The 13,975-nt window shown below is 42.1% G+C and overlaps 1 protein-coding gene across 1 annotated transcript in view; it reads right to left on the bottom strand.

The window, feature by feature from the left end:
* Nucleotides 1–13,975, bottom strand: part of LOC308217650 (neural-cadherin-like) — a gene marked incomplete at its 3' end in the record, with an annotated part of 48,748 nt that overhangs the window by 18,306 nt on the left and 16,467 nt on the right. The window contains exons 6-16 of the mRNA XM_080610864.1: nucleotides 13,381–13,630; nucleotides 12,228–12,370; nucleotides 11,708–11,880; nucleotides 11,200–11,368; nucleotides 9,814–9,984; nucleotides 6,017–6,189; nucleotides 5,723–5,890; nucleotides 4,554–4,803; nucleotides 2,586–2,713; nucleotides 1,220–1,406; nucleotides 913–1,056 (exon numbers count right to left, since the gene is read on the bottom strand). Coding sequence (XP_080466990.1) covers nucleotides 913–1,056; nucleotides 1,220–1,406; nucleotides 2,586–2,713; nucleotides 4,554–4,803; nucleotides 5,723–5,890; nucleotides 6,017–6,189; nucleotides 9,814–9,984; nucleotides 11,200–11,368; nucleotides 11,708–11,880; nucleotides 12,228–12,370; nucleotides 13,381–13,630 — 1,956 coding nt within the window. The remainder of the gene's footprint in view (nucleotides 1–912; nucleotides 1,057–1,219; nucleotides 1,407–2,585; nucleotides 2,714–4,553; nucleotides 4,804–5,722; nucleotides 5,891–6,016; nucleotides 6,190–9,813; nucleotides 9,985–11,199; nucleotides 11,369–11,707; nucleotides 11,881–12,227; nucleotides 12,371–13,380; nucleotides 13,631–13,975) is intronic.

Raw genomic sequence — 13,975 nt, 5'->3', positions numbered from 1 at the left:
TAGACACCAAGAGGCACAGGCCACTGAAAGAAATGGTCAACTCCTACCTGCTCCCAGCAACATGTTCCTCTAGTGCTCATTTGGGCTCTGTCACCACTACATCGGCTTGCCTTCTTTTTTTCAATTGGTTTGTTTTTCTCCAGCAGGTTGAGCTGGACCAGCTCATGAAAGGAGCAAAAAAGGCACAGGAGAAGCAAAGACAGGAAATGACTAGTGGTGCATGCTCTTGGACTGGCTCAGCCCATCTGGTCTCACCACACTGCAGGGGCAGTTTCACACCGTCACAGCTGATGTGTGAGCTCAAAAAGAAGGTCTGGCTTTTTGGTTTTTTTTCATACCTTATTCCTCCCTTCTCCCTACCTTAATTTCTGGCCATGTCATCTTCCACTGTTGTTAGATTCTTCCACAAGCATATTCAACCCACTAACTCACAAAAAAGCACACAGGCTTGGGTTTCTTGCAATAGCAATATGTAGAACTGACTCCCAGGGAGATCTGGAAAGCACAGGAGTCAGCACATGCTCAGGAGTCAGTTACAGCAGGGTTGTGGTTCCCGGTGATTCCTTTCTGCCTCAGAGAGATTGTAGGTTAGCTTAACTTATTTGCATGACATGGTTTAGTGTGAGGTGTCCCTGCCCACGGCAGAGGGGGTTGGAACTTGATGATCTTAAGGTTCTTTCCAACCCTAACTATTCTATGATTCTATGCTTCTAACTTTGCCCTGTGAACCTGAGCACCTAATAAAAGGAAATCTCTCATATGCCCAGAATGTCTTTCCTCACTTTTACAAATGCTTGAAATGCTTAATCATCTCCTGGATGCAGAGATTCGTTTGCCCATGAAGGATGTAGCCCTAAACACAACACACAGTAGTAGTAGAAGGACTTGGAAAGACATGCAGGATCCACTCACCCTCATCTTCATCATCTGCTGTTGTTGTCACAACAGGACTTCCAACATCCCTGTCCTCGTCTATGCTGACCTCATACACTGACCGAGGAAAAGCTGGAGCATTGTCATTCACATCACTGACAAAAATCCTTACGTAGGCTGTGTCTACGGAAACAGAAAATGCAAGAGGAATATGCAGACTGGAAATGGCGGAGGTGGAGTACCTTGTTGTATTTCAGGCAGCTCACATGCCCCCTAAGTCTAGAAGAGTTAAGGAACCCAATCTCTGATATCTTTTACCCAATGTATACTTCCTTACTATTTTTACCTGTGTTGGGCTGTCCATGAACACCAGGTCTGGCAGATTCTGAAGAGTCCTGAGACTGAACTTCAATTAAGTAAGAGGCTCTTTTCTCTCTGTCAAAAGATGCATGGGTGGAAATAATTCCTGTCTCAGGCTCAATGCTGAAGAACTGGTAATCCTCACTAGTGTCTTTCAGTATTAAGTAGTGAACCTAAAAAGGAAATAGTTAAGAGTGGCTGCATTTTCCACTTTCATTTGTATATCCAAGTGCTGTGACTTTCCCCAGTGGCCTTCTGGGTCTCTCTGCAAAGTAGGCACACTCTGAGGAAAGACCGTGCATGTGGACATAATTTTTCTAAGTCTTTTGCCCATTTTGATATAAACCCCAGAATTCTCAAGCAGAATAACATCTGTATGAGTGATATCAAATCCCATCAACCCCAGTATCTAATCTCCAACAGTGGCCAGTAAGAGCAGTTAAGAAAGATCACGGATAATCGAAGGACAGAGAATGTATAGAATAACATCTTCCCTGGTGTCTCCTCAGTTTCTAGCAACCCACTGTGCTTCTGATCTCAAAAAATCCCCAGGGCTAACAGAGTTTGGGTCCTGTTCAACAGGACTGAACAAATGAAAACCTCCACTGATGAAAGCTGATGAAAGCTATCCACATTTATCCCTTTAACAAAGGTCTGGCTTCCTCTTCTGAAAAAAAAAACATTTCCATTCCTACCCTGAAGTCATGCCAAGAGCACCGCCAGGCACTTCTACCACACAGGTTGCTCTTCAGAAGTTGCAAACTAACAGTTATAGACAGGAGATCTCTACTAGCCAGAGCTCCCCCAGAAAGAAGTTAATAGGATTTTTGGGAAAGGCTCAGGAAAATACACAGAAAATGAGCAGTTTCCTTCGTAACACAGCTTTTTCCTGGGGTTAGGACATTATGACAATGATGGTCAAATGTTGGTTTTACCAGCCATTTGACCAGTGATGGTGAAATGAAATGTTATTTAATTGATCATATTTAAGTGGCTGTGTTTAACTGACCATAATCACTGTCATTTAAATGCTGAAGTGGCATGAATTTGGAAGCATGTCCTGCAACCACCTCCTGACATGTCTTGTCATGGAAGCAACCCTGAGAATCATGCACCAGTTCTTTGTCATGGTTGCTGATTAGGATAAGCTGCTATGATGCAGGATCGCAAGATCCTGAACAGCATCTTCTCTGCCTGTGTTCCATATTATATACCTTGGGCATATGCTAGACAACTGCTTGACAAGTGCTGTATGAAGTATTTGTGGCTCATTACCCTGTCATCTGCTGTCTGCGTACTCTCACTGATACTAAAACCTATTGGGAGGAAAAGAATTGGATGTAAGGTCAAACCTCTCCATGTAGGCCAGAATCCAAGTCCGTAGCTAACACCTGAACCACAGATGTGCCAACATCAGCTCCTTCTGGCACAGACACCTCGTAGTTAGAAGACACGAAGAATGGAACATTATCATTGACATCTGCAAAAGGAGGTGATAGGGACTGTGGTAAGAAAATGTTTGAAGATAACTTCTTTTTTCTCCACAGTTGTAAATTTGCTTGGAGAAAGAACTCACATGGTTCATAATAAGAGGCAATTCTGCTTTGGGTTTTCCCATTTTCATGGAAGCTGTCAGGAGGCATTTTACAGACATGCTTTGAAGGGCCAGTTTCTGACACATTTTCTCCCTAAAATTGCTGTGTAAGACAGGTGAGGGCAAGGTTCAGGCAGGAGAATTGTGGCAGCACTGACTAGGATCCATTTAAATTGCCCTGGGATCACATCCTCCTGCTCAACCCATGCCTACTCAGTTCAGGTTCCTTTGTAAGAGGACTAAACTCAGAAATGCTGCAGTCCCCTACATCTTTTTGCACTTTTCACAGTTTAGCAGCCACATTTTAAAAAAGTCATTTTCCTGTGTCATGGCACAATGCCAAAACAGAGGAGCTGTGATGACAGTTCCTCGGATCCATCTCTCTCAATGAAGAGCAGACAAAATTCTTAATACCTCATTCTACAAACCCATAAGCACATACTTAGTTTTACTATTGCCACATGACTCCATTGATTCTGACACACAACCATTTGCACAACCAGTGTCTGAAATATATTTTTTTGAAGTTGTGGGTGAGGGCTTCTGTAAATCCCAATTTTCTTTCTCTCTTACATGCATCATTGTCTGTGAAAACTTCTTTTGACCAGGCTGTTTTTTCATATTTTATAGAAGAGAATATGTCTTGTTAAAGTTAAGTTTCTGCAAATTCGCTGAGCAAGGTAAGGAAAACAAGATGCTATGAAAGACTCCCTTTTCTGTGTGCTTGTGCATAAATAAAGGACAATTCTGTGCATGAAACTTTCTGGCAGTTATTTCTCTCTTAAAGAGTGAAAAAACCAAAATGAGTTCCTACCAGATTCTGCTACCAGTTACTGCACCATAGGAAAAATCTTTTGGGGCAGGGTCCATAATCCGTGATGAGGATCAGACCCTGATTTGATGCACTCTTCCTCTACAAACCTGTAGGGGTTTTGCATCAATGGACTGTGGAATAGAAGACAATGCTGTGATAAAGTGAAGTAGGGAAGTTGGATCCCCCCTCAAATTACCACTGAAGTCTCTCATTTCAATGGTAGTAAGTGAGACAGATGTTTTTACTGGAGACTTCACTTATTCATATTTTCATCTACATGTCTACATATCGAAAGTAACTCCACTAATGCTTCAAAAAGCAGGGATTAAAATCAGGTTTATAGTTTTACTCTGCAGGAGCAGAGCATTACAAAAGATCCTGCTATAAGGAGGGTTGGATCAATTTTTTGAAAACTGCACCTATTGTAAGGACCCTTGCATTTTCATTTCTAGAGTTTTAATCTCAGTGTTCAATAGAAAATACTGAATACAACAAAACCCCCTAAAGAGATACCAAACACAAAGCCAACCTATCTGGGCTGTTTCTCTTTCTATAGTATGGAATATTTCCAGTAATACTAGTCTTCTTTCTATATAGCTTGGGGCCATTTACTAGATTTCTCTTTCTATCAAAAGAAAATCTTTCCAATTACATTTATAAAAGCAGACACTAATGTTGCATAGACATTCAGACAGCACATATTTGCACTGTCACATTTCCACATTTGATAGTTAGAAATTATCTCTAATAGACCTTTTTAATGACTGCACAACTTCCTTTTGCAGTATAGAAACACACAAAGCATTCTTAGGTAGCTTGGCATTTCATGGATGTTACCTTAATTTGTGATGTTTTACTAAAAAACCAAAAATATTGTTCTGAATGAGCTGCTCTAACAGCAGCAAAGCTTACCTGTTATGTTCACACAAACAGTGGTAAAGGAAGCTAAAGGAGTCATTGCTGCATTTTGTGCCCGGACTGTCAGAGTGAAAAACTTAGTTGTCTCAAAGTCAAGTGGTTCAGCGACTAGAAGAGAAGCAGATCCATCAGCTCTGTTTGGCTTCAGATAGAAACGAACTGGCATGTTAGTCTCTGGAACTTGACCCTCCTCCAGATTATACGTAACTCTGGGATCACCAAGAGGGGATGTGGCTTTGATGGTCTGAAGAAGAGAAGAGCCACCACATATGTTCATGAAGCAAGGGGCTGCAAGTGTTAAATGTTCAGTTTGATGGCAAGAACATACATGCATGTGTGTTCCCCAAAAATATATAGGCCTGTATGAGTTGGATAACAGAAAAAAACAGAAACAGTTTATGGAGCAGAATTACATTTTACAACATTTAAGTTTGATGCAGATCTTTAATCAACAGTAAATTTACCTGCCATTAAATGTGCCAAGCAAGAACTGCATCACTGGCCAAAGGAAAACCCTCCTCTCTCCTTCCAAAACAAAAGCAATCCAAAAAGATACCATTTCTTCACTGAGTTGTATATTTTATCAGACAAGATACAGACTAAACCTGAATTGTTTGCAAGTGCTTGGATGTTACATGTAGGAGGAGGAAGGTGGGAATTATCTGGCAGTTTACAGAAGAGACTATCCTTAAAGAATAAGTCTGCGCAGGTTAACAAGGAATTGTTTTGGGTTAGAAGAGCCCAAAGCAAACTACAGCCATTCCATGCTGTAGTGCTAAACTAAGAAAAGCTGTAGGAAAGATGTAGACAGTCAGCATGGTCCACTGAGGATGGAGGAGTGAGGAGCCAGCCCTTGATGGGAACGCTCAAGGATTTCCCACGCAGGCAGGGCATGTGTCTTGCTTCTGCAGGAGCACCCCCTGATGGCCTGACTTCTTACACCTGATTGGTGTAAGAAGTCACTAGGAAACTGCTGCCAGCTGAAATGCCAACCTATTCTGCAACGGGTACTTCTGACAAACACTAATGGAGTACACAGGAAAGAACACAATGCAGGAAGGTTGCAGGGTGGGCATCCTTGTACTTTTGACATAGAAAGCACAACAGAGGGAGAAGCTGAAACTAAAAGAAGAAGGAGGGAAGTAATTGCACTTTTAACATACCACTATCTTGGTGTCACCAATGGTGTTTTCTGGGATGGTTACCCAGTATCTGCTCTGCTCCCACTGGGGTGGCTGGCTGAGTGCATTAGTGACAGTTACCATCAGTTCCACAGTGCTGCTTCTGTTCCCTCCGTCTGTTGCTACAATATAGCTACTAATGCGTGTTGTCTATGAAATGAAGGAGATTTGGGATATTTGCAAACCATTTTGTACAAACCAAGAGGTTACAATTAACTTTCTGCAATGGACGTGAGGGGTTGGATGTTGCTCTGCTCCAAAGCAGAGTTGCATTACCTGAGGTAGCAGGTGGTTCACATAGATCCAGCCCGTGCTGGGGTTGATCTGGAAGTATTCCACCTCATTTTCTAACATTGAGTATGTGACAGCAGCATTCACACCTTGGTCACTGTCATGAGCTGCAACACGAAGGAAACTTGTCCCCACTGCAGTGTCTTCACTGAGGAAGTCTTCGAAAAGACAAAGATATTGTCAGCAGGTCTTGTTCTGGTTTACCAGGCTGTGTATAATAGAAATACTCATGTAAAATCTCATAACCACCTTCACAAGAGACTAAACATTTCTGTAATGAGGCAGAGTCACTAACAGAGTGCCTTTTATAGCTTCCCCTTCCCTGACATTCTGAGTGTTAATTGTGCTGCGTGAAACAGGTTTACTGACTATGCTGCTGACAGCACTCATGCCCCGGCATGGCAAATGCCACAGCCACTCGCATGCCCGCTGCTTCAGATCACAGCCCAATTTGCTGGGCTCGGCTACTGATAAAAGCAGGCCGGCATCAAAAGGAATTCTGTGTGAACTGAATTAATCCTGAATGTGAATGTTGGCAGCAGCATCGCCAGAGGGAGGCAGCAGGTTATTGCAAAGCGTGAAGACTCGGGTCAGTGAAGATTCCCCAGTGCTTTGGAGAAGCTGTCCAGGGCAAGGGCAATGATCATTTTACAAATGCGCATTTCCTTGCCTCTCACTCCCTGTTCCCAGCAATCCACCTGAGGCAAATGTTGTGTCTTTATGCCTGTAGTCCTAGACAGACTCACTTAAGTTGAGCAGTCATTTCCTACGCTCCTGTTCTCTGCAAGGCACAATTTTATGTAAAGCTATCGCATACCTCTCTTTTCCACACTATAGTCTTTAGATTGCTCTGATCTGACTTGGGTCCCGCTCTGTCCTCCATCCTCAGGCAACCAGTACCAATTCTTCCTCCAAGTAGCTAGGGGTGCTTGCGTGATTGTGTTTTTGAGCCATTGCCATGCACTGACTCCGTCAGCTCAGTGTATCGAAATAGCCCTGGTAGTGGGAAGGCTGTCGCAGTTAGGTTTTGACAATCCAGTCAATTTAATCACTTCTTGTTCAGAAACCTTTTCATACTTTTGATCTTCCTTATTCATGTCTCCTTTAGCATTTTTAAAGTGGGACAATCAGAAATGCATATTATTTATAAACTGGAGTGGTCTTGTTTTCTCCCTTAATATCTAGGTGTACCTGCTGCTGTGGCAGCAGGGCAGTAAAACCCTTAAACCACTATAACCACTTGCTTCATGAACAACAATTTGAGCTTTAATTAGCTTCCCTCATCCCCCAGGATATTTAGTTGGTGTAGGATTCATGTCCCTGCTATGTCAGAAAAGCTACTCTCAGAAGAGATTTATTGACACTAAAACAGATTAATGAAAATGGAATTTATTGCTAAGAAACACTGTAAAATATCTTTTTTTTAAAAAAATTATGCTTTTATAGTCAAAATCTGTTAAATTGCATTGTAAGAAAACCCAAAAAATTACTTGAAATGGCTGTGCTCTTTCATTTTATGTATTTCTCTTGCTGTTGACATAACTTTAACACTTACTATGACATCCCTGCTGCATGCAGTTACACATTTCTTTAATGTCTGTTTTGCAGGCAGATGACAAGCTGCATGGCTTAAATCAGGGATTTGACCAATGTCCTAGTGCAGAGGAATAAAGAACCAGCAGTTTCCAGGAAGAATAGAAACCTATGACTAATGGCATTTGATCTTGCTAGAGAGGAAGTTATTTTTAATTCTGTGACGTAGCAACATTGATTACTTATGTATAGATGCTGGGTAAGTACTGTGCATAAAGTGACCTCATTATCTGCCATTTCCCCATCCCAAAGGGCTGCCTTTGCTTCAGATCTTTGCTGGTACCCTGTGTCCATTAAAAAAGAAGAAAATCTGCCAGTTCCTCAAACGTGCCGGAGTCCCCATAATCACCAAATCACTCCTCAGCTTCACTACGGCTGAAAAAAATTAATCCTGGGCAGTTTCACACGAAGAACATTTCTGAAGGTAGAGGGGTTCATCCTTGCAACCTTTAACTTAAGGATTTTTCTGCTCTTTTCAAATGTATTCCTCTTCAATGAGATCACTCCCACCTGATTTCTGATCACTGCTTTGGTCCGGTTTGCGGAAATGATCGGTAGGAATGCAGAAATGGCTATTCCCAATCTGAACATTTTAATCAATTTGGCACTGGGAGTTGGTCACACTCACACAGAAGTGAAACACGATTTTTTTTCTGTCCTTGTGCGTAACTCTGAAGTGTGGATGTACATTTAGACTATTTCTGAACAGGTTACTCATCCTCCTGTTAAAATCCTGCCACAGGAGCACCCAACTTCTTTTTGAATCCTGCTAAGTACTGGCCTCTGTGATGCTAAACATGATTTACTTGTGAGCCATCTTTATTTTAACAAGGCATTGGTCACTCTTTGCCCTACATGACATAGCCATAGAACTGCCAAAACATCTCCAAAATGGAGTTGTTGTTACATGCATCATCACACACAGTATCACAGTATGTTAGAGATTGGAAGGGACCTCAAAAGATCATCTAGTCCAATCCCCCTGCCAGAGCAGGAACACCTAGATAAGATTACTCAGGAATGTGTCCAGGCGGGTTTTGAATGTCTCCAGAGAAGGAGACTCCACAACCTCCCTGGGCAGCCTGTTCCAGTGTTCTGTCACCCTCACTGAGAAGACGTTTCTTCTCAAGTTTAAGTGGAACCTCTTGTGTTCCAGTTTATACCCATTACCCCTTGTCTTATCATAGTTTGCCATTGAGAAGAGCCTGGCTCCATCCTCATGACACTCCCCCTTTATATATTTATATACACTAATAAGGTCCCCCCGCAGTCTCCTCTTCTCCAAACTATAGAGACCCAGCTCCCTCAGCCTTTCCTCATAAGGGAGATGCTCCACTCCCTTAATCATCTTAGTTGCCCTGCGCTGGACTCTCTCCAGCAGGTCCCTGTCCTTCTTGAACTGAGGGGCCCAGAACTGGACACAATATTCCAGATGCGGTCTCACCAGGGCCGAGTAGAGGGGAATCATCAACTATTTTTTGCCATATTGAGGCAGTTTCACAAGAAAGGGCATGTTCTTGTCCAGCAACTAGGGAGTATGTTTGTCACTTGTGGGTGACATCAAATGTAGACGGCCCAAGTGTGCGGAAGTGCAGGATACTATTGGAGAAGCATAGAGTAAACTTAAATGGAAGACTGACAGAAAGCACATCACGTGCGCATAAAATGGGAATTGCACCAGAGCAAATGGGAAAAGCTAGCTCAGCAGCCTGGTTACAGGAGGCATCAGGGCTCCCAGTCAAATGCAAGCTAGAAGCCAAGGATTTCAGGCTGTTTGACAAGAGATACACACCAGTCCAGCCTATTTGAACAGATGTGCTGTGTTAAAGAGACACAGACAACAGTTTCTCTTCTAGTCAGGGCTGATGAATTCCCAGCTAGGATGCCATGTTTTGCTTTGAGACATCAAATAAAAATTCAGTGTGCAGAAAAATGGGGCGGGGAAAGCTGTAAAGGGAAGGGATCAACCTGCCTCATATGTAGGAGTGAATACTGTGTTTCTAAGAGTATTGCAATGGATAAAGAGGACCAAGCTATTCTGCATGTTTCCACTAATGATGGACTAAGCAATAACTGGCTTAGTGAGAAGCAAAGGAAGACTGGTCACCTAAAAAACCTGACCACTGTTATAAGTAATTACTAACGAGGTTCATGTTGTGGTACTGGGACAGGTATTAAGAAACACTCACACTGATAGCGACTGTTCTCAAACTTGGGATCGTTGTCATTGACATCAGCAATAAGGATGGTGATCTGGCACAAGCCAATCAACGGCTCCTGTGCCTGGTCGGTAGCAGTAACAGACAATGTATGCTCCCGCTGCTTCTCCCGGTCAAAGCTCTGCATGGTCGTGATGACTCCTGGGAACACAGACACCTCCTGTTCTGTGGGACTGAATTTGCAGAAAAGGACCTGCACATCTCCTGCACAACAGGAACCTCTGACCATGCAGCACAACTTTCAGGCTTAATCCACACCAACCCTGCAATGCATGTCTTGGACAAGACCAACTCCAATTCCCCTGTTTCTCCTCTCCTCGTGTCACCTGTTGCCAGTAATCAACAGCTTTCTTTTCTGCTGCCCTGATAAGGAGCTTCAGTCTGATAACTTTGCTATCTCACTCCTCATGTAGCAGAGGACTTTCTCCTCCTCATTGAGAGGCCTCTCTTAGGTTTACCCCAGTGACAGTCCAAGGAACTGACTATTTCAAAGACAGCTTGTTATTACTTTGGGAAAGAGTCACACCACAGAAGGCACAAGCGATGTGACCAAAGTAATCTCTACTACAGGAGCTGGAGGCTGCCTCATAGAACAGGTTAAAATTGGGTAGAATCACATAGCTCAGTTAATAAATAGAACAATTTTCTCCAGTCTTCAGTTTTTCCTCTCTACTAAGTCTCTCCCTGTCTCGGCTCTTTTCTTCTGAGTGAGCAACTTTAAACTGTCCCTGTGAAGGCCAATTCCGGGCTTATATGTCTCTGCTATGCTACGGACCAGGATTCTGCTCCTCTGCTGTAGCCCCTTCCAGTCTCCTGCTCAGTCCTGGACATGCAAATATCTCATTTTACTGTTTTGGCTGTAGAAACATCAACAAGTTTTATAACTTCTTCCTCTGAAATGCACCAGGACTGTCTGTCACTGCCCTGTTGTGGTAGGAGGGTTTTGCCTATGTATGCTCTACACTGGACCTACTGTTTGTGCATGGGATGAGAAATTAGCCATGGACACACTGAAGGAAAGAACAAACTCAAGCTGTGAGTCACACTTTCTGCTCCGCATTTTTATAGCTACACTTGATCCAGTAGGAAGATAACTGATACAGAATAGCTTTTTATCTTTCTATTGACCTGGGGTTTGCTTCCCTACTTAATTTGTCACTCAAACACTATGATCTTAATTTAATCTATGTGCATGCTATCCATATACTCTGAACTTTTTCCAGTGTGTATTTTATATGCTGTTACAACCAAGCCTGCAGTTACACTGTTAAAACATGAGCCCACATGGACACACTGATAGAGTATTACAAAACAACAGCATTTTCATGTTATCTCAGTAATCTGGAAGCTACTGACCTGTGTCTGGGTCAATGCTGAAGCCCAGGGAATCTCCATCTCGATGCATGAGCCCATACTTCAGCTCTCCATTGACACCGAGGTCTGCATCATAGGCTTCTACCTGTAGCACAAACGTGCCTGGAGGCTGATTCTCCAGAACCCAGGTGCTGTCGCTGTAGTAAGTGCACTAGAAATACACCCAAACATCCAACCCTATATATTACACAGAGACATGTGAATTTGCTGCACAGTGTCAAAATGTTTTTCCAGCATGTCTGAGAAGAACTCAGAAGAAAATCACTTCTCTTGCTTATACTCACGAAGAAATCAAGCTTTCAGGGAGAGGAAGGAAAAAGAAGAATGAAGACTTTACACCTTAAGAATGAAGAAACCTGGCTGTGTGTTCACTTGTAGATTCATTCTGCTCTGCACACACAGTCCCTTCAGCCCACCAGGAATTACCAGTAGCAAGGAGAGTTACTCCAATTACAGATGGGAAAAGGTTATCTCCAGAAAGACATCTTACCTCTCTGAAGACAGGCTTGTTGTTATTAACGTCATTAACTCCTACGATAACCTCAGCAAAACTGCTGAGAGGGTTGGGTCCCCCCGAGGCATTGTCATCTATAGCAGTGATGTTCAGTGTGTACTGAGGCCCTTTCAGGTTGGGTGGTGGGTTTCTGCGGAGTTTAATGATACCTAAATTTGGAAGCATAGAGTGTCATTTCATTTTCCTGGGCAAACAAACAAACAAAATCAAGTGAGCATTGTATTTCTCTGCGACTGTATTGCTGGTTTAGTTTGTATTTCGGTTGCAAAGCATAGGAATTGGTCATCTTAGATTTCAAAGTCCTTGGACCAAGATCCCAAGTTTTGGCTGATAATTGGAGAATCACCATCATAGCAAAGAGCTAATTCTCACTGATTCATCCCTGTTTGCAGAGTATATAAATATGGTGCTTTCTCACAGTTTTTGATGCACAGGTGAAACAGAGTCAATATAGATTACACAGTAAATAACTGTGTCCTAAAACCTCTTTCCTTACCTTTCTGACTATCTAGTTCAAAGTTGCCCTCCTCATTGCCTCCTGTAATCAGATAGAGCAGCCCATCTCCATCAGGATCCTTTGCCCGAACAGTAGCCACTAAGGTGCTGGGACCAGCATCTTCCGAAAGGAAAGTTCGGTAGCTGAAAGACATAAGGGAACAATGACAGCACATTCAGTATCAGAATAACCCCCACCATGTTATTCATCAGGCAAGATTATAAATCCATTAGGAATGCTGTTTTTTTTTTTTTTAAGGTTTGGGCGTGCAATCATGGAATCTTTAATCAGTTTAAGATGATACTTCAATCATCTTTGTTCAGGGTATGTGTTTTAGGATTGTAATCCTGCATTTTTGGTATAAGTAATGTCCAAGGATCTTTGGAAAGATATCAATATGCACCATACTACACTGCACTGCAATGCAAACCAGGATCACTTATCTCCTGAGGATGGGAAAAAGGACTAGTATCTGTCATGCAGCATTTCTTATGTCCCTGTATACTAATTGAAAGCATCAGATACTGCAGAGATGAAGTAAAAGTGAATGTAAAAGTACCAGAGAGATGAATGTGAAAGTATTTAATTTTGAAAACAAATGTATGTATGTTTTGTATTTAAAACATGTCTATAGAATCATAAAATCATAGAACAGTTAGGGTTGGAAAGGACCTTAACATTATACTTTAAACTTGTACAAAAAATAGAAATTGTATTCATTCAGGAATGGAAAGAAGACATTTTAAACACCCAGGACCTCATGAAATTATCTTATAATACAATCTGCTGATGATAAATGAAGTTTAATGCTTTGCTAACTACCATCTATTTGTCATATATTTATACATGGACAATCACTTTAATACTTGGAAGTCACCACAGTCAAAATCATTCCATATAGAGTTAGGCCCTTTACTCATTCTGTTCTCTCTCTAAAAAGTCAATGCATTGGTATCAAAACTAGAGCATTTTTTAATGCAATCTAGAAATGAAAGGCCAACTTCTAAAGCCTTTCTTCATACAAATTACCCTTTAATTTCACTGGTACTTATATCTGCAAAAACCAACAAGTCATCGTCTAGCCAAGTGTTATTAAGGTTACACATATGAACTGCATCTTTAACAACCAGTGCAGGCATTCAAGCTGGCTTACACAGACTGGGAGAACACAGGAGCCTCGTCATTCACATTGGCCATCCGAATTCGCACAGACGCTGTCCCTGTCCGAGGGGGATGTCCTTTATCGACAGCTATCACCACAAACTCATACATATGGTTTGCTCGCTCAAAGTTCAGCCTCTGGTTAGAATTGATGACCCCGTGTTGTGTGATGGAAAAATCAGTGCTCTGGATGAAGTAAGCAATCTCAGAGTTGGAGCCAGAATCACAGTCTGTGGCAAGCACTATGACAGAACACATTTAACAACAATCATGCTGCAGAAGAGGTTTGGTTATGCTATTTCCTACGAAGTCAACTTCAGATGCTTTTTTTAAATTCTTTTTTGAGAACAGACATCACCCAAATCTGTTTTATCCATAAAAGCCTTATTTTTCTGTGGTAAGAGTCTGGGAACTTAGCAGAAGGCTGGGAGTAAAAAAGCAAAATAATTCTTCCCCCTACTCCAACCCAGCCTGAGAGATTGCAGCAAGGTAAGTTTGCAAGACAGTCATAATCCCAACATGCTTTGTACAAATAGCAGTCAACACTGCTAATTACCACACAATCAATATGCACGGTTGTAGAACAT

This window comes from Psittacula echo, assembly GCF_963264785.1.
Source record: "Psittacula echo genome assembly, chromosome: 2".
In the NCBI taxonomy this organism is placed as follows: Eukaryota; Metazoa; Chordata; class Aves; order Psittaciformes; family Psittacidae; genus Psittacula; species Psittacula echo.
Note: the sequence above shows the minus strand (reverse complement) of the source record. Positions and strands in the feature narration are given on the sequence as shown.